The 23102-nt window shown below is 32.8% G+C and overlaps 1 protein-coding gene across 1 annotated transcript in view; it reads right to left on the bottom strand.

The window, feature by feature from the left end:
- Window positions 1–2859: 2859 nt before the first annotated feature.
- The window catches only part of gak (cyclin G associated kinase), a 38548-nt gene continuing 18305 nt past the window's right edge, over window positions 2860–23102 (bottom strand). The window contains 19 exon segments of the mRNA XM_051109691.1: window positions 2860–4784; window positions 6865–7041; window positions 7160–7308; window positions 7519–7544; window positions 7546–7679; window positions 7681–7778; window positions 7869–7955; window positions 9576–9716; window positions 9975–10109; window positions 10208–10633; window positions 12232–12396; window positions 12634–12827; window positions 12935–13014; window positions 14504–14621; window positions 14718–14912; window positions 17596–17729; window positions 17936–18058; window positions 19457–19605; window positions 19696–19745. Coding sequence (XP_050965648.1) covers window positions 4683–4784; window positions 6865–7041; window positions 7160–7308; window positions 7519–7544; window positions 7546–7679; window positions 7681–7778; window positions 7869–7955; window positions 9576–9716; window positions 9975–10109; window positions 10208–10633; window positions 12232–12396; window positions 12634–12827; window positions 12935–13014; window positions 14504–14621; window positions 14718–14912; window positions 17596–17729; window positions 17936–18058; window positions 19457–19605; window positions 19696–19745 — 2683 coding nt within the window. The 3' untranslated portion in view covers window positions 2860–4682.

Raw genomic sequence — 23102 nt, 5'->3', positions numbered from 1 at the left:
CACCACTACACCAGTACATTTGAAGTTGAATTGAACTGTATTTTATAAATAAAACAAAAAATCTATTTACTTTTCTGCAAATATATTGCTGTAATGTTTGCACTATTTAAAACTCAACATTGTGCTAACATTGTTGGGTCTTGCACGTTTTTCTTTATTTCTAAGTCAATGGATGAAACGTCTGTATTATAAATCTAAGTATCCTACATGCAATTTTACGTTCAATTTAGTTTTTAAAAATAGTTATAATGCAGAATATAAAGCTGTTCAAACATTAAGAACATAGATTTTGCTCCAAACAAAGAAGAGGAAAATCTATGCTCCTGTTTACTCCGTGATCATCAATAAATATCGTGTGGCTGCCGCCAGTGGCCGTTGTAAATTATTGCAACGGGACTTTTATTTTAAAGGAGTACTTCCTGGTTCAGTATCAGTAGTTTACTTCACACATCGCGAACGCTAGGCGACCATCAACAAGCAAGCAAACTCTTCCTGTGATCCTGTCAATTTTCCTTATATGATCGGTTAAAACCCGAGATGATTAGAGAAGATTTGGTGATCGAGAGATTTGCTGCGTGATTGATGGTCTTGATATGGTTTTACTAATAGACGTCCAGCGCAACTGTTAGGATAGGTAACTCATTCATAGTCATATTCAAGTTTCATTAAGATTCGTATTACTTTTCAAGCAGTATTGAGGTTATAAAGTTAAGTTAGTATTGTAATTTTGTAAAAGTTTAAGCATAAAATTAATTAAGTTTAAATCTAGTTTCATAATAAGAGCACTGTGGTCAATGATGACGTCACAGATCTGCGCATTCTGACGCAACTGATGTGCCAAGCTGTGAAACTGAGACCACTTAGCATATTACACTGCTAGCGATTTAAGTGATCTACATAAGCAAATAGGTATAGAAGTATAAAGAATTGCACCTCAATTGTTAGTAGTATGGCAGTATATTTCAAATGTAACTCATATCTTCTAAATGACTAATATTCCACTTTATTTTTTAGAAAATACTCTAGTTATCGCTACATACTTGCATATCTAAATTCTCTTACAGGAATATGATTTACTTATCATTAGGTGACACTAATTATTAGAGGTTCAAACCCTGTTGTAATTGTTAGAATGGCCAAGGATCAGCAATCTCCATGTAAAACTGATCGTGCAAACCAAACCGGGCGGATGGTAGTACTCACACCGTCTACAACGTCACCAAGGCTCGCCCCAATTGGCCTGACCAGGGTGCTACAATGAACAAAAGTACAAAATGGCTCATAACTCCTAAACCGTTTGTGGTAGGCTCAAGTGCACTGTAAAAAAACACAATTTGTTGAGTCGGCTTAAAATAATACCCTGCTGCCTTAAAATTTTAAGTTCAGTCAACTAAAATAAGTTTAGTCAACTTGAAATGTTAAGTTGTACTAAGTAACAACTTAGATATTTGTGTCTGCTAAACTTAACAGATGGGTAAGTAACCCAGCTGCCTTAAAATTTTAAGTTGATTCAACTCAAATATCTAAGTTGTCACTCAGTATAATTTAACATTTCAAGTTGAATAAACTTTTTTTTTGAGTTGACTGAACTTAAAATAATTTGTAACCTGGCTGCCATAAAATTTTAAGTTGACTCAACAAATTGTTTTTTACAGTGTGTCTTTTGTTGTTGGAATCTAATTTTTTTGTATTTTGGACAAAAGGACGCTAAAACGTTCGAAAGGGGCACAGCAGCTTTTAGTAAAAGGGCTATAACTTTTGAACAGGATGAGATATCTTTGCCAAACTCTGAATAGGTATGTAAGAGCTGAATCTGAGGTAACATGAAAAAAGTCGTGAAGCTTTGCCACTTGGTGGCGCTATCAGAGGGGAAAAAACAAAAACGGCCATAACTACACAACCGTGTCTGCACCAATTGCGCTCATGGTGACCCGAGTTCGATTCCCGGCTCGTGGTCCTTCGCTGATCCCACTTCCCTCTCTCTTCATACAAAAGGCATACAAAAGCCCATAAACTATGCAGCCTATCAACATGAAAATTGGTATGCACGGTCTTGCGAACTTTTCCTAGGTTTTTCGCTCAGTCTGAAAAAAAAAAAAAAAACAGTCCAGTACAATTCTCTGGACTCTCTAGGTCAAAAATTTTGAAATTTACCGTTTGGGAAGCTATTACGGGGTTGTTTAGAAATGGGGCCTGTCCAAATATACCCAAAAGCCTATAAAGTTTAAATGAAAAGTCAAAACTTCACGAAAACACACATGCGACAGGTTTTAGAGAGATCAGACCACAGTCATTAACATTAAAAAAAACATCATATGTGACCCTAGACCACAAAACCAGTTGTAAGTAGCATGGATATATTTGTAGCAATAGCCAACAACACATGTGGATCAAAATGATAATTTTTTTTCTTTTATGCCAAAAATTATTAGTATATATCAAAACTTAATTTTTGATTAGTAATATGCATTGCTAAGAACTTCATTTGGACAACTTTAAAGGCGATTTTCTCAAGATTCAGATTCCAGATTTTCAAATAGCTGTATCTCAGCCAAATATTGCCCTGTAAAATTAACACTTATGACTGTTTTTGTTGTCCAGGGTCACATATTTCTATGGCAAATTACCTGTATTTGCCAAAAATGCTTTTGATTTAGGTGGTTACAGTCTTGCTAAATAACATGAGATGTCTTTTTTTTTAAAGTGCTTGAACCCCAGTAATCGCTGCTTGCAGCTATATTTATTTTTTATTCTTGTAGTTTTGTCTTTGTTCTTTTAAAGATTTTTTAACATTGCACTAAAACAGTTGTACCAGTGACTGATATTAAAAAATAAATAAAAATGAAATAAGAGACAGTCTAAACCCAAACCATGATTATGGTTTATTGGTCAAAATGTGACAAAAGAAAATATGACAAAAATATCTTTAAGTCCGTGGTGTTATGATTTTGTTCTCCATTGCAGGAGACAGCTGGTGAGAAACACTAGATTGACATCCAAAGGAAAACTGAGTGGGCAAAAAGAAAGAAAATGTCTTAGTAAAAGTATTCACGCTCCACCAAAATGCAGCAGCATTGTTCACTTCTTGGGGAGGATAAGTGTATATTCACAGAATAAGGCAATTTATTTTTAGACTGAATAGCCCAACTTCACTAATTATGCAACCAATAAAGATTTTGAACACCAATGCCACATTCCAGTCTGAAACATTTCTGTTTGTTTATGACTTTGGTGGAGGGTGAATGAAGCAAAACATTTCCAAAATCACTCAAAACATTGAACCGACAATCTGAACCAGCCCCTCAGCGTCTTTAATGGCAAAAAATTAATTGCTGTATAATGGATGAGCTCTCAGAAACCGGTAAGACAAATGAAGGATTTGATTTTGCTTAGTCTGACCATATTGCCTCCATGCATCTTATGAATAATCACAGAAATACAGCAGCTTACGGAACTTGACTCGCCAAGTCCTTTTCTTCCAGTCCTTGATTTGTGTGCAAGAAGAAATGTTGCAAACTATAGGTCCGTATATAAAAACATCACTAATTTTTACCCTCACTTTGTTGTCTTAAATTGTATCAGACATTTTTTTAGAATTTGGATTAATGTCTTGAGGGATTGGTGCAAACTTTCTAGTGTCATTATTAAGAGATTATGGAAACATCAAATAAAATATTGCAGAAAATAGGATAATGGTACAAGGATACAAAAAAAATACATTCCAGGAATAATCTTAAAAAGCACATTCATATTAGTAATGCTTTGGAATGATTTTAGTTTTGCAAAATGCGTAGCGTGTTCCGTCGTTTACAATAACTTTGTTATTTTAGTCCATTTCTATCCATCAATTAGCCATGTACAGCTTTCAAAACAATAAATAAGACAGACATTTCTGATTGGTCCTTAAGATAAAAAAAAATACATGGAAAGCGCACACTTTTTGTTGATGTTAGGTCTGTTTTAGGTCGGTGAAATACCCTTTGGACTGCAGAAATTTAGTCCAGAACCCACAAATACACAAACACACCTTCCCACAAGGTGCCTGGGGAGAATTAACACTAGAGACGAGTGAAAAAACATGACAAAACTGATGAAAAGTGAAAGTGATGAAAAGCCTTCACATCATGGAGCACAGAAGTTTAAAACCTCTGCTTTAGCTTCATATGAACATGATCCAACCTCAAACACACATGCACGCACACACGCACACGAGTCGAGTGATTATTTACACCAGTAATTGACAAGCCACACTGATTGAAAAACAAAAAGTGAAAACAAAAGCGTGATGCATAGAATGGCATGGAAAATATCAGCGATAATCGTTTCCGTCTTCATCCCAGAACCTGGTTTTGGAGCTCTTTTGAAGTGCAAGACAGACTGTAGTCTCAGGTGTTTGTGAGTGTGTGTGCATGGTTTTTATTCATCTACAAATGCCAAAAGGATGCTAGCATGGTCCCCTTTTGAAGGAGGAGAAATCCACCGCAACAGGTTGCACTCCTCAGAAGAGCGAGTTCAGGAAGAGATTTGTCCATTCCTCAAGCAGAAAGAGGTCTGTTTTCTTCCTCACTGTCAGACACTCTCAGAGTATGTGTCTGTGTGTATGGAGAGAGAGAAAGAGCGCACTGTGCCTCGGGCTGCCTGTAGGGGCCCCGCCGCTCCTGGCAGACGCTCACTGAGCACGCTCAGAACAGGGCTTTGGCTCCTTGGTTTTCAAACTCGGACCAAGCATCGCTCAGCTCCATGAAGATCATTTTAGCATACTGCTCGTACGGCTGACCTGTAGCCTGTAGGAAGAACAGAAAAATAAAGTTATTCTCCACTGTGCCTGGATACAAAAATGACAGTCAGACCAACAGAACACATACAATTTCTTTAGTTCAAAATAAAAGTCACACTAAAATCAGAATGATTCATTCATGCCCAAAATGTACATACAAGTGCATCTCAAAAAATTAGAATATCATGAAAAAGTTCATTTTTAGTTTGTGATTTTCAAAAACTGAAACTTTCATATATTCTAGATTCGTTACATGTAAAGTGAAACATTTCAATTTTTTTTTGGTTTTAAATTTGATGATTAGAGCTTACAGCTCATGAAAATCAAAAATCCAGTATCTCAAAATATTAAATATTTCCTAATATCAATCAAAAAATGGATTTGCAAAACAGAAAAGTTAAAGTTCTTTAAAGTATGTTAATTTATGCACTTAATACTTGGTCAGCAGCAAAAATTACAGCAAATGCAAAAAAAAACAGCATCAGTGAGGTGTGGCATGGAAGCGATCAGCCTGTGGCACTGCTGAGGCACTATTGAGCCTCCAGATCGTCTGTATATTATTGGATTGACTGTTTCTCATCTTTCTCTTAAAAATATCCAATAGATTCTCAATGGGGTTCAGGTCAGGCATGTTGGCTGGCCAATAAAGCACAGTAATATTATGGTCATCAAAACTTGGAAGTGGTTTTGGTACTGTTCACATGAATGGCAGCACCAAATATGCAGATTAATCATAAACACAACTAAAAGGCTTCCTACCACTGGCCATCCCAAAACTTAATATCTTGCACAGTTTTATCACAGGTAGAAAGCAAAATGTTTCAATACAGGCATTTCAGTCAAATGTAATTTATGCAGTATTTCAAACATTTAACCCACAGGAGAAAATCAACCCTTTGCAAAAGTTAAAAATCAGACCAATTCCATGCAAAAAATGCAGATTTGGCAACCCTGCATCCAACAGGCCGTAATGGCCCGAAACAGTCCAGCGTAGGGGCTTTATTAGTACAAAAACGAACACAACGAATGGCAACTGCAGAAAGCAAAAGCCGAATCCCGGACATTTTGGGCGATTTAGAAATCCCGGCCGGACGCATTTTTTTAGGTCCAAAAAGGACATGTCCGGGGAAAAGAGGACGCATGGTCATCCTAACTAACATAAATCAAGCAAACTAGTATGCATAGGCTACAAAGTGTTGGCAAAATAAATTACTACGCATGTTTATTTTCAAAAACTTTCCAGGGCCTTGACATTTTAAAGGTTAAGGACCCATGGGAACCCTGGATGCTTCGGACGTTGTTTCTATTTCAGAAGTGGCTTAGTAGCCCTTTTACTGAAGACGTCTGAGCGTGGTGACTATTGATGCACTGATTTAAGCTTCAGTCCACTCCTTGTGAAGCTCTCCCAAGTGTTTGAATCAGCTTTGCTTGACAGTTTTCTCAAGCTTGCGGTCATCCCTGTTGCTTTTGCACATTTTCCTACCCAATTTCTTCCTTCCAGTCAACTTTGCATTTAATATGCTTTGATACAGCACTCTGTAAACAGCCACCCCTTTTAGTAATGACCTTCTGTGACTTATCCTCTTTATGGAGGGTGTCAATGATCGTCTTTTAGACCATTGCCAAGTCAGCAGTCCTCCCCATTAGTGTGGTTTCAAAGAACAAGAGATACTCGGAATTTACTGTAGGGATGGACATTTAATGAAACTCAAATGTAAATATTCTAATATTTTGGAGATACTGAACTTTTGACTTTCATGAGCTGTAAGCTCTAATCATCAAAATTAAAACAAAAAAAACTTTTGAAATGTTTTACTTTACATGTAATGAATCTAAAATATCTGAAAGTTTCAGTTTTTCAAACAAATAAATATAGATAGATATTTTTATTTAGAAAATTTAGACATTAAGTTTTTACATTTTGATGACAAAATTAAATGTATAATTTTCACTGACAAACTGTGTGCAATAACTTGAGGGTCAATTAAGTGCTCATTTTGAATTCATGTTGACTTTAGAATATATTGATTAACTGTTGAAAATGCTGTGTACAAGGTGTAAAAAATGCAAATACAAATCTCTCATACCTTGTCTGGGTGCACAACAAGCACAGCCTTCCTGTAGACTTTCTTCACCTGGTCTGGTGTGACCAGATCTGCCATGTTGACTGGTTTCCAGCGGGTCTCTCCCTCCCACAGGACCGTGTGCAGCGTAGAGAGCAGAGCTCTGATATTCCTCTCCTTCCCCTCGATCCAATCTAAGATCTAACATACAAACATGATCATGATGATCCTCATCATCAAGCTCAACGCACATCTACATGTAAGTGTGTTCTTGAGAAAATGAAAAAATAAACATTTAAATTCTAATAAACAGTCATACCTGAAGTTTAAGAGGGTCCATGTCTTTAGAAAGCTCCTGCTTCCTCATCTCAGCAATAGTTCTCGGCATCTTCTTGTCAGGTTTGGAGCCAAAACCTTGTGTTGATAAGAGATCCTCAAAGTCATCTTGTTTCACTTTGGGCTTTGGACCTAAGGAACACAAACAAACAATAAGGTACAATAAAAATAATAGGAATAGTAATAGTCCATTCAAAAATGAAAACTCAATCTTCAAAATATCTTTTGTGCTCAACATAAACTTATGATGACAAACTGTTCATTTTTGGGTGAATTATACATTTAATACATCATAAAAGCAACAAATATTCTGTGGTAATTATTGCATTTAGTCAAAAATACCAAAGCCTGGCCCACGGATCCCTCTCTTCTCGTCCACCGATCACACTGAAAGTAGGGTTGTAGTTTGGTTTAGCCGGTTGGGCAGCAGGTTTGGAGGGCTGGGATTGCGGTCTAGGCGTTGAGCTTGGAGGCATCCAGGGTTTGCTGGGGCCAGAGGAGGGCCGAGGGAGTCTGCTGCCACTGCTGACCTGAGTTCTTAGGACCGCCTGCAGAGGGCGCTGTTTTAAAACCTGAGCCAGAGAAACCAGTGCTGGATGAGCCTGAAAACAAATCAGGGTTAGTTAGTTACATGATGTGAGTGATATGTGAGAAAGCAGTCAGTTACAAACATTTTACACAGTAAAACATACCAGGCAGTGTTGAGCCCAGGTTGCCCAGGTCTGCGAAAGGGTCAAAGCTTTGAGATTTGGCCTTGGAAAAAGATGAGACTCCTGAGGCTGCACAATGGGTAAAAAAAAAAAAAAAAAAAAAAAGTTTTAAATGTTTTATGGGCTGCCACAACTGCTTTATGAGTGGTCTAATGATTAAACAGGAAATCTGACCTGATACTAAACTTAGGAAGAGTTTGATTGTATTACCAGAGTAATGGTTAATGTTTAAACTCAATGTTAGCAGTTTACACTAAGGTTTCAATTTGCTAACATTAGTTAACTACATTTGTTAAAATACAATCTAACAATAAACAAAAGCATCTTTTAAACTCAGTTAATGGCAGTCTAACGGCATTTGACAATACATTTCAGAGATGTATTAATGCACTGTGAACCAGGGTTATTGTAGTTCACTGGTAACACTTTACAATAAGGTGCCATTAGTTAACGTTAGGTAATGTGTTAACATGAACAAACAATGAACAACACATTTATTGCAGTATGTATTAATCTTTGTTAATTTTAGTTAATGAAAATACAGTCGTTCATTGTTAGTTCATGTTAGTGTGCATTTCCTTTTGATTTTAATAATGCATTAATACATTTAAATTATATATATTTCTATAATTTATAATATAAATTCTAGAAATATAGAAATAAATTGAAATGAACATGAACTAAGATGAATAAATACTGTAGAATTATTCATTCTTAGTTTATTTTAACTAAAGTAGTTAACTAATGTTAACTAATGAACCTTACTGTAAGTGTTACCAGTAAACTTAAACTAAAACTATAAAACAATTTCAATTAATTTGAACTAAAATAAAATATAACAAGAACTTATTTATTTATTTTTTTTATTTTATTGTATTTTATTTCAGCTGGCTGTCAAGGCAACGTTTTTCTTATTTTATCTTGATGTACTAAAATAACTAACCGAAATAAAAATGTATAAACTATATAGACATTTTAAAAAAAAAAATACATGTAAACTGAAAACATCAAATAACATCAAATAACTATTTCAAAATGATAATAGTAACTATGGCAGTATGTCAATGATAATTTAATAACAGCTGTGAACATCTTTATTAACTAACATTAACAAAATTTAATAAATGCTGTACAAATATAGGTAATACTTTATTTTTGTCCTTGTTATGCTGCATGTACTTACTATAGTAATAACAATAAATTATGCAGAATTAAAAGAAACTAGATAAAACTACTTGAAAATCTGCAATCTGAGGGTGCACAAAAAAAAATATTTAAAGATTTTTAAAGATGTCCAAATGAAGTTCTTAGCAATGCATATCAAGAACCAAAAATCAAGTTTTGATATATTTAGGACAGTAAATTTGAAAATATCTTCATGAAACATGATCTTTACTTAATATACAAATGATTTTTGGCATAAAAGAAAAATCGATCATTTTGACCCATACAATATATTTTTGGCCACTGCTACAAATATACCTGTGCTACTTATGACTGGTTTTGTGATCCAGGGTCACATTTACATGGTATCAATGACACCTGAAAATAAAGTGCTACTAAAATATTGCTCTATGTAACTCGATCTTAATTAATGCATTAACTAATAATAACAAATTAGACCTTACAGTGTTACTAACTTAACCAAGCAACTGTTTTGATTTAAGGTGTGGTTATCTGAATTATTACCACTCATAGTAGGTTTGCTGGCAGCGGTGGTCATATTAGTAGTTGTGCTGGTTCCTCCTGTGGTCCAGTTTTCCCAGCCACCTAACAGATCAGGCTGACTTGCTGACGAGGTCATCTTCGGAGTCTCGCTTGTCAACTTATCTGCCAAAACATTTTAAACACATTTTTCAGATGGCCTGAAACAGCACAGAACTTTAATGTTTATTTATATTTAAAATAGTAAATACTAAAAAAAATAAATGTAAAATATATTAAGCATAATTACCCAAACAAACATTGCTCCCAATAAGCATAATTTTTGCATTCTTTTTAAAATAAGACAACGATTTTAAAATTGAATAACATGTTTTTTATTATTGCAATGTTCTGATTCATGTAAAAAAAAAGTGCAGAACTCACTGAGGTTGAAGAGGCTGGAGTTGGATGCAGGAGGCGGAGCTTTGAACCCGTTATTAGCGCTATCTGACCCCAAAAGGTCACCAAACAGATCGGACCCTGAAGAGGCTGACCCCACACCAAAGGGGTCAAAGAAGTCTAGCGAAAAAACAGGAAAAATATGAGGTCAAATGGGTTGCTCCAAGGCACAATGCTCATGACAGTCGCCACATTTAAACATTCACAGTCTCTCTTACCTTTATTAGCGGTTGGTGCCTGTTGACTAGATGTGTTGGAGAAGAACAGATCTTCTCCTGCACTTTCTCCCATCAGGTCTTCTGCATTAGCTGGAGGCACAGCATTGGGTGGAGGGGCGAACAGGTCATTCAGTAAATCGCTGTTACTGGCAGAACTTTTCAAACCCGTCTCATTAGCAATGCCCGGCTGAGTGGTGGCAGCCGGAGGAGAGGGCTCAGAGTTCAGGCCGAGCAGGTCCTCTGTGTCGGGCTGAGGGTCAGGTGGTGTGGTTGTGAAGTCTGCTTCGAAGAGCGGTTCACTTGTGTCACGCGACATAGTCCCTTCAATGGGGGCGGAGTAAGACACTGACTCCTCCTCCGAGGCGCCACTCAAATCATCCTGGTCTTCCAATTGGCTGTCAGAGCAATCAAACTGTTGACCGCCATCTGTAAATACACCATAATGCAGGACAGCTAATTTAAGTGCATGGAACATAATAAAGGCTAAAGAAAGAAATGCTTTGGTTGGCGAAATGATAATGGTCCACATAAAAATGACACAAAATCACTTTCTATGTAATAAATGCAATTGGGGAGTTGCTCTTTCAAATAGTCTCATGTTTATTTAATTGAATTAGACCTGCTAAAATAATAATTAAGACTTTTATTTTGGTATTTTTAAGATAATTAAGACTTTTTAATGACCTTAAAGTTGAATTTAAGACTTTTTGGGGATAATTTAACATTAAGAAAAGTTACACACTTCACCTTAAATGAGCAGAGACAACCAGCTGTAACACTTTACAATAAGGTTACATTTGTTAAAATTAGTTGACTGCATTCGGTAACAAGAACTAACAATGAAAAGTGCTTCAAAAGCATTTATTAATTTTTAGTTCATTTTAATTTCAACATTTGCTAATACATTATTAAACTCAAAAGTTCTATCTGTTCAATATTATTTAATGGACTTTTGAACTAACAAGGAACAGTTGTCCTGTCACAAATTATTTTGGTAATCGAGTAATCTGCTGATTATTCTGACGATTAATTGAGTAATCGGATAATTATACGTTTTGGGGGATTTTTTAGTAATAAAAATAGACCTAAGTGAACAATAGCCTTTAAAAACACTTAAAACACATGTATAATAGTAATGAGGGAATAATAATTAGTTATAAAGTAATAAAGTAGTAGTAATAAAGTATGAAAAGCAAGTAATCATATGGTTTGATTGAACAAAACTGTTAAAATACATAATGTATTATAAATAATAGAAGTAATGTACATTATGCATTATAACAAATGCCTGCAGAGGGGGCCAGCGGCCTGACGATTGCTTTTACACTTTACTGCTCAATCTAATACTTGTTTAATATTGGCTAAACAATATTTAATTCAAATATCCACTTAATATTTAATATTTCACAATTTCTTTGCTACTGCAATTTCTTATATTTGTGGACATCAAAATGTGTAATTGTCAGGTTTATAAATAATTTACCTTACAAATCTGATGAAATGACACACGTTGCATTCCCAGATGAACATTATAATAAACCCAAATTCACAGCAATATGCAGAGATGGAGTTTGAGATGTTCCACATATATAAATAATAACTGTTTGTGTGGAGCAGCATTTACTGTGAACGGAGCTGCTCTGACACGCATATCTGTAACCTACACGCATGTACATAAAGCGCATATATTAAATATGCATCGCATATAATTACTGAATCATAGCATTTATGAATTCACAATAGCGTTATGCTTTATTATGATTGCATACATCATGCAGCCTTGGAAAACAGTATAAAAATGCGTTTCATGGATTCTCGTCCATGGAACGTGCCACTTCCAGTATTTTGCCGGTAACTTGACACGGGCAAATTGTAGTTGAGGATTTTTTTTTTTTTTAATTGAGTAGTCAAATTGAATCAAGGAATCGTGACAGTCCTATACCCATCAGAGGGAAACTGTGAAAAGGTGTATGGATTTTGTGTGCTCATTTGCATAAACAAAATGTTAGAATTGTACTGCATACCTTCCCAGTCAAGCGTCTGGAAGAAGTTGTTGGCGTTGGTGTCAGTGCTTTGAGGAGAAGGGGAATCCGGCTCATTCTGTGGCCCTTCAGGCGAATGCTCCGGCTGGGCCGGTTCAGAGGTGTAACAGGCTGTTGAACCAGGCTGACGTGGAAGCTCTGGTTTACCTGATCAACCAGATAGAATTAGGAACAAAACAGTTAAAACTAATAGGAAGTGTGTAATATCATAATGAAGATGAGAAGCAAGAATCTGCAGTTTTTTAAAACAAAGACCTTTTTTAAGACTCTAAATAAACAATCGCAGATATTAAGATCAAACTAGCCTTAAGACATCTTAAGATACTTTAAGGACATATGAGAACCCTGAAAAATCAGAAAAAAGCAATCAAATAGAAAACTCACCAAATTTGGTCAGGATCTCTTGCTGTTCATCTCGGCTGGAGAAGAGGATCTTGGGATTGAGTCCTTTTGTGGCAAAGTTTTCCCAAGGCGGAGTCTTGTTGCTAGGGCGATCCTGAGGCTCCACCTCCACATTTACATGTACCTGGAAGAGGTCGGGGTATTTTTCCTGGATGTCGCATGCGTCGAGATCATACCTGCAGATAAACGCAGCACCACCATATCAAAAGAGCATCTTATTTTGACATACAACTGTGAAAAAGTGAAACTGATGAGATCGTTGTAAGAGTAATACGTAACTTACTTTGCAAATTTGACAGTGGAGGCGTTTCTGGGCACAAACCCAGTATGGAACTGAATCTGAAACATCTTCATGGAAGCCATCTATAAAAACCACAACACAGGATGTTGGCAATGACTGGCAATGACTAAGAAGCATTAACAAAATACAAACAATGAGTGGAAGAGCTTCCAGTGTGAAGATCTGGTCTGGTGGAACATTACTGCAAGTGAAATTACAAATGTACCTGTCCATTAATATTTTTTATTGTCCAAAAAAACACTATTTATTTTAGTAATTTGGTAACACTTTAAAATAAGTTTCATTAGTTAACATTAGTTAAGTACATGAGTTAAACTAAGAATGAACAATACTTCAACAGCATTTTTTAATCAATGTTAATTTTAGCATTTACTAATGCATTAAAATCACACGTTAACATTAGTGAACTAACATGAACTAACAATAAACAACTATTTTATTAACTTTAACAAAAAGTAATAAATAGTTTAATAAATGTGTTGTTCATTGTTTGTTTGTGTTAGTTAATAAATTAATGTTAACAAATGTACAACACCTTATTGTAAAGTGTTACCACTATTTTTTATACCATATAGCAAAGGCTATATTAAGGGCAAAAAAGTAAAAAATAAATGAGATATAAAAAAATAAAAATACAACGTTCAATTAAAATTAACATTACATCATACAAACTATACTATATAAAACACAAATAAAAATAAAAACTAATATATATATATATATATATATATATATATATATATATATATATATATATATATTATATAAACACACACACACATAAATATATATATAAATATAAATACATAATATATATATATATATATATATATATGAAATTATAAAATGACTGTATTAATATCTTTATCAAATCGGTGTTTAATAATTAACAAATTCTAGTATTGTTATCAACCATACCTGTATTATGCCTGTATTATAACTGTATCTGTTTTCCCTGTTAAATTAATGATCCCCTGTTTATCTTTTGTATTTTGCAGACAAAAACGTTTATACTAGTATCTTTTATACTATCTTTTAAACTTTTATACTAGTATTTTATATCAAACGCAACAAATGATACAAACAAAACAAAAACACAGTGAACTGTCTTCATTTTGTTCCTTATTTTCAATATGGTGGCTTTAAATGGGTGGAATTTCAACATACGAGGTACATTTAGTAAAAGACGAAAAAAAAAATTATACTATTTATTTTTTTTTAAATTAATTTTTAACAAACTTTAATTTCTTTTAAGGCTGTTTATTTTGAGTAAATTGGGAAGAGACTGAAAATGTAAAAAGCATTACAATATTATTACTATTACATTTGCCTTTGCAAATGTAAAATGCACAATGGTATATTTGTCTTTCTTCTGATTTGCTCAAATTGTCAGGGTCAAACTCCTATTCTTACATTGTTGTTTACATCATAATCCATTAATGCCATGTATATCGTAATGCCATTTCTAATAAAGTTACCAATCAACTTATTTGTATTTGTTAATTTCATATTGGGACAGTAGACACAAATATTGGCCACTATGAGTCTTACTTTGGCCTGCAGGCGTCCACCCAGCACTGAGCGTGCGTGATAAATCACTATCAGCACGTCTCCCTGCACAGTTATATTCAGGGGAATCTCCGCTCGCCCGTCCTCCATCTTAAAATCCCTGCAGAAATGGAAAAAGTTAGAGATGCAGACAATGGATACATTTTTTCAAGAATGTCCATCAAAAAGGCATCACATGATGTTAAGACAGACTTACTTCATTCTGTCATATTCCTGTGAAGTGGTTGCGACGCGCTCGTCGCCGACGTAAACCTCACAGAACGGCCGACAGCCGTTTCTCTGCTTATTAAAGAGCGGTACGGGAGTCATAGCGACAGAGCGGATGGTTATAGGCTTGCTGTGAGGGATTATGGGCTCTTCTGCCATCATGTCACACATGTATTCAATATACCTACAAACAACAACAGTCATTGGTTTATACAATTCAATAATAAGCAGTTATGACATACAACTACAGCTAAACTACACATTTTGATCTTGAGCTGAACCCCAATTTACGAGGCTATACTTAAGACTTCCGTAACTTTTTTCATGTGTAGTTGTTTCGTTTTAGATGTTAGCCAAGCTTTCTTGCACCAAAAACAATGATTTAGTTTCACATGGGCATTTTCACAATCCTCTGACTCTGAATTAAACTGTTACCGTACATTTCCATATGCAAATGATCTTATTTCAAAAGACTTTAATACAACAAAGGTTTTAAAAGGCAACAGAGTAGTTTTACACTGTAATAATGTTGATGGTAGGGGCTGGGTTTTGACACAAATTTCAAGATTTGATTTGATTCTGATTTACAAGATTCAATCTGATTCGATTTCTAATTTGATATCGATTATTTTGGATATATATCAGGTAAAGTATGTGTCAAATTTTATCCAGTAAAAAAAAATAAAAAATCTTAGCTAATGCTGTAAAATATACACGAGAGTCAGTTGATACTACATTACTATAATACTGAAGGTTAAAATGAACTGATTTATAAACAAATGTTTAAATTACACTGTTTTTATAATAATAACGTTACAATTAGATAATTATATTTCAACTCCTATTTGTATTTAAAATATAAACATTTTAATGTTGGCTGTCATAAAAACTTGACAGATGTATTCAAACAAATTAAATATTTAAGAACAGTAAAAATTATAATGAATATGTAATATGGTGCACATATTTAGCAAGATGTTCCTCTCTAGAGTTTTTCTTTCACTCCACATAAAACAATGGCAAAACAGTATTTATTGTTAGAATATTGTAATAAAATAGACAGAATCTGAAATCTGAGACTTTGTTTCATATCAAATGTAACAAAGCGCAAAGCTTATTGTGATTTATTGGATGAGAGGTGCACTACAATGTTCTGTTTATTAACTGAAAACAGTCTAGACGCAATTTAAGAATTGATATTGTTTTGTTAAAAAGAGAATCAATTAAAATTAAGAAATCAATAGTGTTTACCCAGTCCTAGTTAATAACTTAGAAAGCGCCATTAACAGCCTGCAAAATCATCATGGTTCACCGTCTAACATCAGAAACTACTCGGAATCAAACATAATTTGTCCAAAAAATGCAGAGAACCATCTTAAGTTTGGTCAGTTTTCATTATGGTGAGTTAAAATTACTGGACAAATGAGGTAAAACTTGTTCAAGATGCATAATGTGTTTATATGTTTAAATAATTAACTTATTTAATTGTAATTATTTATTATGATTATGATTTATTTCTTATAAGGATGTTTGTTCAGGGTTGGTTGGGAAGAGATACAAGTTGTTACAAGTTTCAAATACATTCATTCTTAAAAAGAAAAAAAAAAAAATTATAAAAAGATTGTGGTGTGTTTGTCTTTGATTTGCTCAAAATGTAGTGTTTTTTTGTTGTCATTTACATTAAAAGGTTTGAAAAAGCAATAGTGAAGCTTTGTAATAGAAACTGTAATAGCAGTGGCTGCTTACCAAGCACCATTAACAACAACAGCTACGCTCTGAGATGTCTGACCTCATTCTCATGAAAAGTGAAAACTGAGATCATTATGATCTTTGCCATGAACCCCACATCCTCATAAGCAGATTTCACACATCAGGAGATATCATATGTGAGATACACAAATGTGTGCTGTCTGAGCTGCAAAGTTGCCTAAAACCATCCTAAGAGCATTTTAGTCCTTATGCATTAATAAGGTGATTGTTTGGACCTTTTCTATGAAACCGGTCTATTTTTGCATGCATTTATGTAAGTCACAAGGTTTTTATGATTATGACAGGAGACTCGATGGTATAAGTTAACAAGTTAACACGTATATAAAGATTAAGTCTTGAGGCAATCCTTTGGTATTTAACAGCCTGATCTCATTTGAATTTTAGTTAAAGTTTTTTAAGTAATTTTGTTTTGTGCTTGCCTGCTTCATTTTAGTTTTCGTTAAATATGTCTATACAGTTTTTGTAAGGTTTTATTGTTTAGCTATTTTAATACTTAAACTTATTCCAAACAAAAATGAGAAATGTTAGCTTGGCAACAGGCTGAAAAATAAAGAAGTTAACTAAAAACGAATAAATAAATTAATAAATAAATAAAATATTACAAACTTTTCCTTGGGAACTAACCGAATTAAATAAGCTAAAGTTGAAGTACTAAAATGAGTAAAACTAATTTGAAATAAAAATAAATTCAAGCAACAACCACAAAACAAATTCACTAACACTAAACTAAATTATTTTATTTATTTATTTATTTATTTATTTATTTATTTTTAAGTTACGCCACTTCCTTTACTTTTAGCTGACAAATTCACTGTTATCAGCCCTAGCAACCACAAACATTCACACTTGGTTAGAATCAAAAGAGTCCCATGAGCTTGCGAAGTTCGCCAGAAGCTCTTAGCGAACCGAAGAACAGTTGTGGCAGGAAGTGACCTCAGCACCAAAGAACAGTCACACCTGCGGCTCCCTGCTCACAGTCACACCTGCGTCTCCTCCGAGCATCTATTTCTGTTCTAGAACAGCCTGACTTGACATTTTGGGGTGTGGCACGTCTTAATTCAAAGGAACAGAGCGAGAAAATGACAGGAAGTAGTTACCGTTTGTGTGAGGGCGAGATGCCCGGTGGGCATCGCTTCATACTGAACATGTAAACTGCAGCCTCGGCAGTGGAGAACAGACGACAGAAACAGAGGAACGCACAAACCACCACAGCTGATGCTGCTCGTCCATCCTAAAAAAAAAAAAACACACAACCACAGTAGGAAGATGTCAGGACACACTCAATGTGTGAATTAAATGAACTGGGATGTTAAAATATGTTATCAAAACTAAGATTCTGACTTGTCAACAAAGACTGCAGTGTAATTGTTTGTAGGCAGTTTATCTAGTAAAAGGCCGTGTGTGCATGCTTGTTTGTGTGTGTGAGTGTTTACTCACCAGGCAATGTACGATGCAGATGTTTCTCTGGTCCTGTTTGAGCCACTGGTGCATGTTTTTACATATACTGTACAAGTTCTTCAGTGTAGGAGCTCGTCTAGGTTGCCAACCACACTCTGATACCTGAACACACAACACAATTATGAGCTTTATCAGGTATAGTTACAGTATGTAGGGTCCTATGAAATCAATTTCATTTTTTTTCCCCATTTATGTATTTATTTTTCATTTTAATAATTAAATTTTAATAATCAAAAAGCATGTCTAAACAACTGAAGTCATGCAATATTAACAAATTAAAAATATATTATTATTATTATTATTATTATTAGTTTATTTATTTTTTTACAATAAAAGAAACATTTTATTTTTTCATGAAATGTCAAGTAAAACTGTCAAGTACAGTTATAGTATGTAGAGTCTTATGAAATCAATTATATTTTTTCCCCCAAATGTTTTCCCCATTTATGTATTTATTTATTTTTCATTTTAATAATTAAATTTTGATAATCAAAAAGCATGTCTAAAAAAACTGAACTCATGAAATGTTAACAATTTAAAAATATATTATTATTATTATTATTTATTTATTTATTTATTTTTTTTTTTACAATAAAAGAAACATTTTATTTTTTCATAAAATGTCAAGTACAACTGTCAAGTATAGTTACAGTATGTAGGGTCCTATGAAATCAATTAAATTTTTTTCTCCCCAATTTTTTTCCCCATTTATGTATTTATTTATTTTAATAATTACATTTTGCTAATCAAAAAGCATGTCTAAACAACTGAACTCATGAAATGTTATTATAATCTTTTTTTTTTTTACAATAAAACAAACATTTTATTTTTTCAGAAATTCTGATTTTTTTGATGAATAATTTAAATTAATAATTTAAAATACAAATTTTTTTATAAAAGTTGGTGGTAATCTAATTACACTACCAATCAAAAGTTTCTGATTTTTAATGTTTTTAAAGACGTCTCTCCTGCTCACTAAGCCTGCATTTATTTGATCCAAAGTACAGCAAAAACAGTAAAATTTTGAAATATTGTTACTATTTAAAATAACTGACTCTATTTGAATATATTTTAAAATGTAATTTATTTCTGTGATTTCAAAGCTGAACTTTTAGCACCATTATTCCAGTCACATGATCCTTCAGAAATCATTCTAATATTCTGATATGCTGCTCAAAAAACATTACATATATATATATATATATATATATATATATATATATTATTGTTGTTGTTGTTGTTGTTGTTGTTGAAAACAGCTGAGTAGACTTTTTCAGGTTTCTTTGGTGAATAGAAAGTAAAATAAAAATATTTTGTAACATTATAAATGTCTTTATCATCACTTTTGACCATTTTAAAGCATCCTTGCTAAATAAAAGAATTAATTTCTATAATTTCTTTAGAATGATTTCTGAAGGATCATGTGACACTGAAAACTGGAGTAATGATGCTAATAATTATCTAAATTAGCAAAAAAGCTGCTTTGCCATCCACTCTCACCCTGTTGTGAAACCTGGCCGGTCTGTAGGAGCGTTTGGAGAGGTTGTATACTGCATAATGACCCGCGTGTCGAGAATCCAGGAACAGACGCACATCCTCAATGTTATTCTTAATGGCAGATTCAACGCCTTCAGCTGGGAAAGACATGACTGCAAAAACACATACATACAGACAGGTAAATAACTCCTTTAGTATTACCATTACGGTATCCAAAAACCATATTGTACAGGTGAGTGTACCTGCTAGTCTGGAGGTGATGTAGGACAGGTCCAGGTCTCCCTTAGCATAACTGAGACAGAATAGGACACACATTTAGACGCATGAACACAACAAGAGGATAAAAAGAGTAACGTTTTGTACCAAAACTCAACCAGTCAACAAACTTTATTGCAAACTTCGCAGAAATCTGGGTCTAAAAAGGCTAAGACTAAACTTAAAGGAATAGTTCACTCAAAAAGAAAAACTGATAAAACTTTTATATATACACTACATTTCAAATGTAGTATGTAGAATGTAAAAATGTAGAAATTAATACTTTTGTTCAGTAAGGATGCAATAAATTGATCAAAAGTGGCAGTAAAGACACTTAATATGTTACAAAAGATCTCATTTTTATTTATTTTTACAAAAAAAACTAAATATTTAAATTAGAATGATTTTTGCAAGATCATGTGACACTAAAGATTTGAATAATGATGCTGAAAATTCCGCTTTGTATCATACACTTTAAAATACATTCAAATAGGAAAAAAAAAACTATTTTAAATTGCAATACTATTTTTTAAAAAAATGACAGTTTTTACTGTATTTTTGATCAAATAAATGCATCTATGGTGAGCATAAGACACTAAAAAGAGCATTATACATCATGGAATATAGTGAACTATTCCTTTAAAGTCATCTTAAGAAAAGCACTCACTCATATGGATTTAGTAGGCAGCTGTTTTAAGAAACTCTACTGATCAGGGTAATGCTGCGCTGATGGGAGCAGACTGTGTTATGAACAAACAGTGAACAAAGCCATGAGATGAAGGTGGAGTGAAGTTCACACACCATCTCTGCACACACACACGTGTAACGCAAACATAGGCACACACAAGCACTGTCCCATAGTTACCTGGAGCTGCAAGGGGTTGGTGATTTAGGACCGTGAGACGTGATTCAGGAACAAAATGAACAAAACAAGACAATGAACAAAACAAAATGAAAGCAAAAACGGGCCAACTGAGGAGAAAATAAACATGACAGACTTGTGGAGACGAGAGGGGGTAATTATTAAACATGATTAATAAGTGCAAACGGATTATGGAGGAGTGGAGGGGAATTTATGATCTGGTAGATCAGTGTGTCATAAACAAAACCCTGATTGAGTTTACCAAGAGATTAATGTCCAGTCACTGCAATTAGACGGATCAAATTTATCTTATGAAGATAATCATGATCAAATCAACATGGACTCAGAATTGACCTAATTTACTGTTATAAATTTGCTTTGTTTTGAGTATGATGCACATGCATATGTTATTCTACAGAAAAACATACAAAAAAGCAGGAAACCAGACTAACTATTTTAAAAGAGTCAATTATTTGTTACATAGGGTATCATGACTCATGACGTTTATTGTGCAGTAATAATTTTACAGCATGCATTGTAATGAGGTAGTATTATTTATTTTTTGTGCTTATTTGTTGTTAATTTTTTGTATTTGGGTCAGAGTTGTCAACTAAAATTAAAACTCTTAAAAATAAGTTATTAAGTGAAATAAAGCTGAAATAAAATAAGAACTAAAATTACTTAAATTTAAAAAACAAATGAAAGCTAAACAGAAAAATAAATACGCATATTTTTTAAAATGGCTAAAACTAATATTGAAATCGGAAAAAAAGAACAATTAAACAAATATTAATATTTAAAAAGACAAGAAAGACATCAAATTACTAATATTAGAATTAAATTAAAATAAAAACAATTAAAGCTAAATTTGAATATTTAAAAAATAATGACAAAACATAAAATTACTAATAAAACTAATTAAAATAAAAAACAATTAAAGCTAAATATGAATATTAAAAAAAAAGTGACAAAAGACATAATAAAATAACTAATATTAAAACTAAAATTAAAATAAAAAATATTAAATATTATTAAAGCTAAATATTATAATATAATATATTAAATATTATATATTAAAGCTAAATATGAATATTTCAAAAATAATGACCATACATAAAATGACTAATCTTAAAACTAAAAAAAAAAAAAAAAAACTATTAAAGCCAAATATGAATATTTAAAAAAATAATGACAAAAGGCATTACAAAATTACTAATACTAAATCTAAAATGAAAAACAATTAAAGCTAAATATGAATATTTAAAAAAATATGTATGGCACAACATAACTAATAAAATACATAAAATAACTAATATTAAAAGTAAAATTAAAACAAAAAATAATTAAACCTAAATATGAATATTTAATAAATAATAATGACAAAAGACATAACAAAATAACTGAAATCAAAAGTAAAATTAAAACAAAAAATAATTAAATCTAAATATGAACAGTTAATAAATAATAATGACAAAAGACATAACAAAATTACTAATCTTAAAACTGAAGTTAAAAAACTATTAAAGCTACATATATTTAAAAATAATTATGACAAAAAACAATAAAATTACTAATATTAAAGCTAAAATGAAAAACAATTAAAGCTAAATGTGAATATTTAAAAAAGAATGACAAAAGACATAAAATAACTAATATTAAAACTAAAATTAAAATAAAAAACTTTAAAGCTAAATATGAATATCTAAAAAATAATAAAAGACAAAATTACCCATATTAAAACTAAAATTAAAATAAAAAAAATAAAGCTAAATATGAATATTAAAAAATAATAGTGACAAAAGACAAAATTACTAATATTAAAGCTAAAATTAAAATAAAGCTACATAGGATTATTTAAAATAATAACAATGACAAAAGACATAACAAAATCACTAAAATTAAACCAAAATATTTAAAAAAGACTAAGAGACAACATTTCTAAAAGTAATTCAAAATATTAAAAACTATAATGGTATGTCATAAACCTACTGTTTTTAATTATGATATTATACTTTTAAATTTCAAAATGAAAGAAAATATATATAATAATCTCATGCTTAATCCTCCATCTTAAATGGATTTTTTCATCACGACGCATTCTCTCTTTAAAGAATACATATAATGCTACTACAGAATTTGCTGTAAGGAAGCCAGTTTAATTATTGTGCCAACTTTTCAAACAGCCTTCATGTCAGGACAGAGGCCTTAAAATGCTACAGCTCATGAAAAAAGCCTCTGAATCTATTTATTCTAGGTACAGAGCACAGACTTCGAAGAACAAGCTCAAAGACAGCAGCGGGTGGCATTGTTTGTGAGCTAGATTAAGTGATATCAGATTAACCGCCAGCAGATTACTAGTACTCTCTCCACCACTACAACCTCTTCCTTCATTCTGCTAAATCTGTCAATGGCTCAGCGGAAACAGATGCATCATAACGAAACCAAAGGCAAGCCAAAACACACTTGAGCAAGGCGTGTGCACTAGTTCATGTGGGACAGCTGCAGGGGTGTTTTACTGCAGGCTCGATGCGT

Source organism: Labeo rohita, chromosome 5, assembly GCF_022985175.1.
Source record: "Labeo rohita strain BAU-BD-2019 chromosome 5, IGBB_LRoh.1.0, whole genome shotgun sequence".
NCBI lineage: Eukaryota > Metazoa > Chordata > Actinopteri > Cypriniformes > Cyprinidae > Labeo > Labeo rohita.
This window is presented reverse-complemented; position numbering and strand designations above follow the sequence as displayed.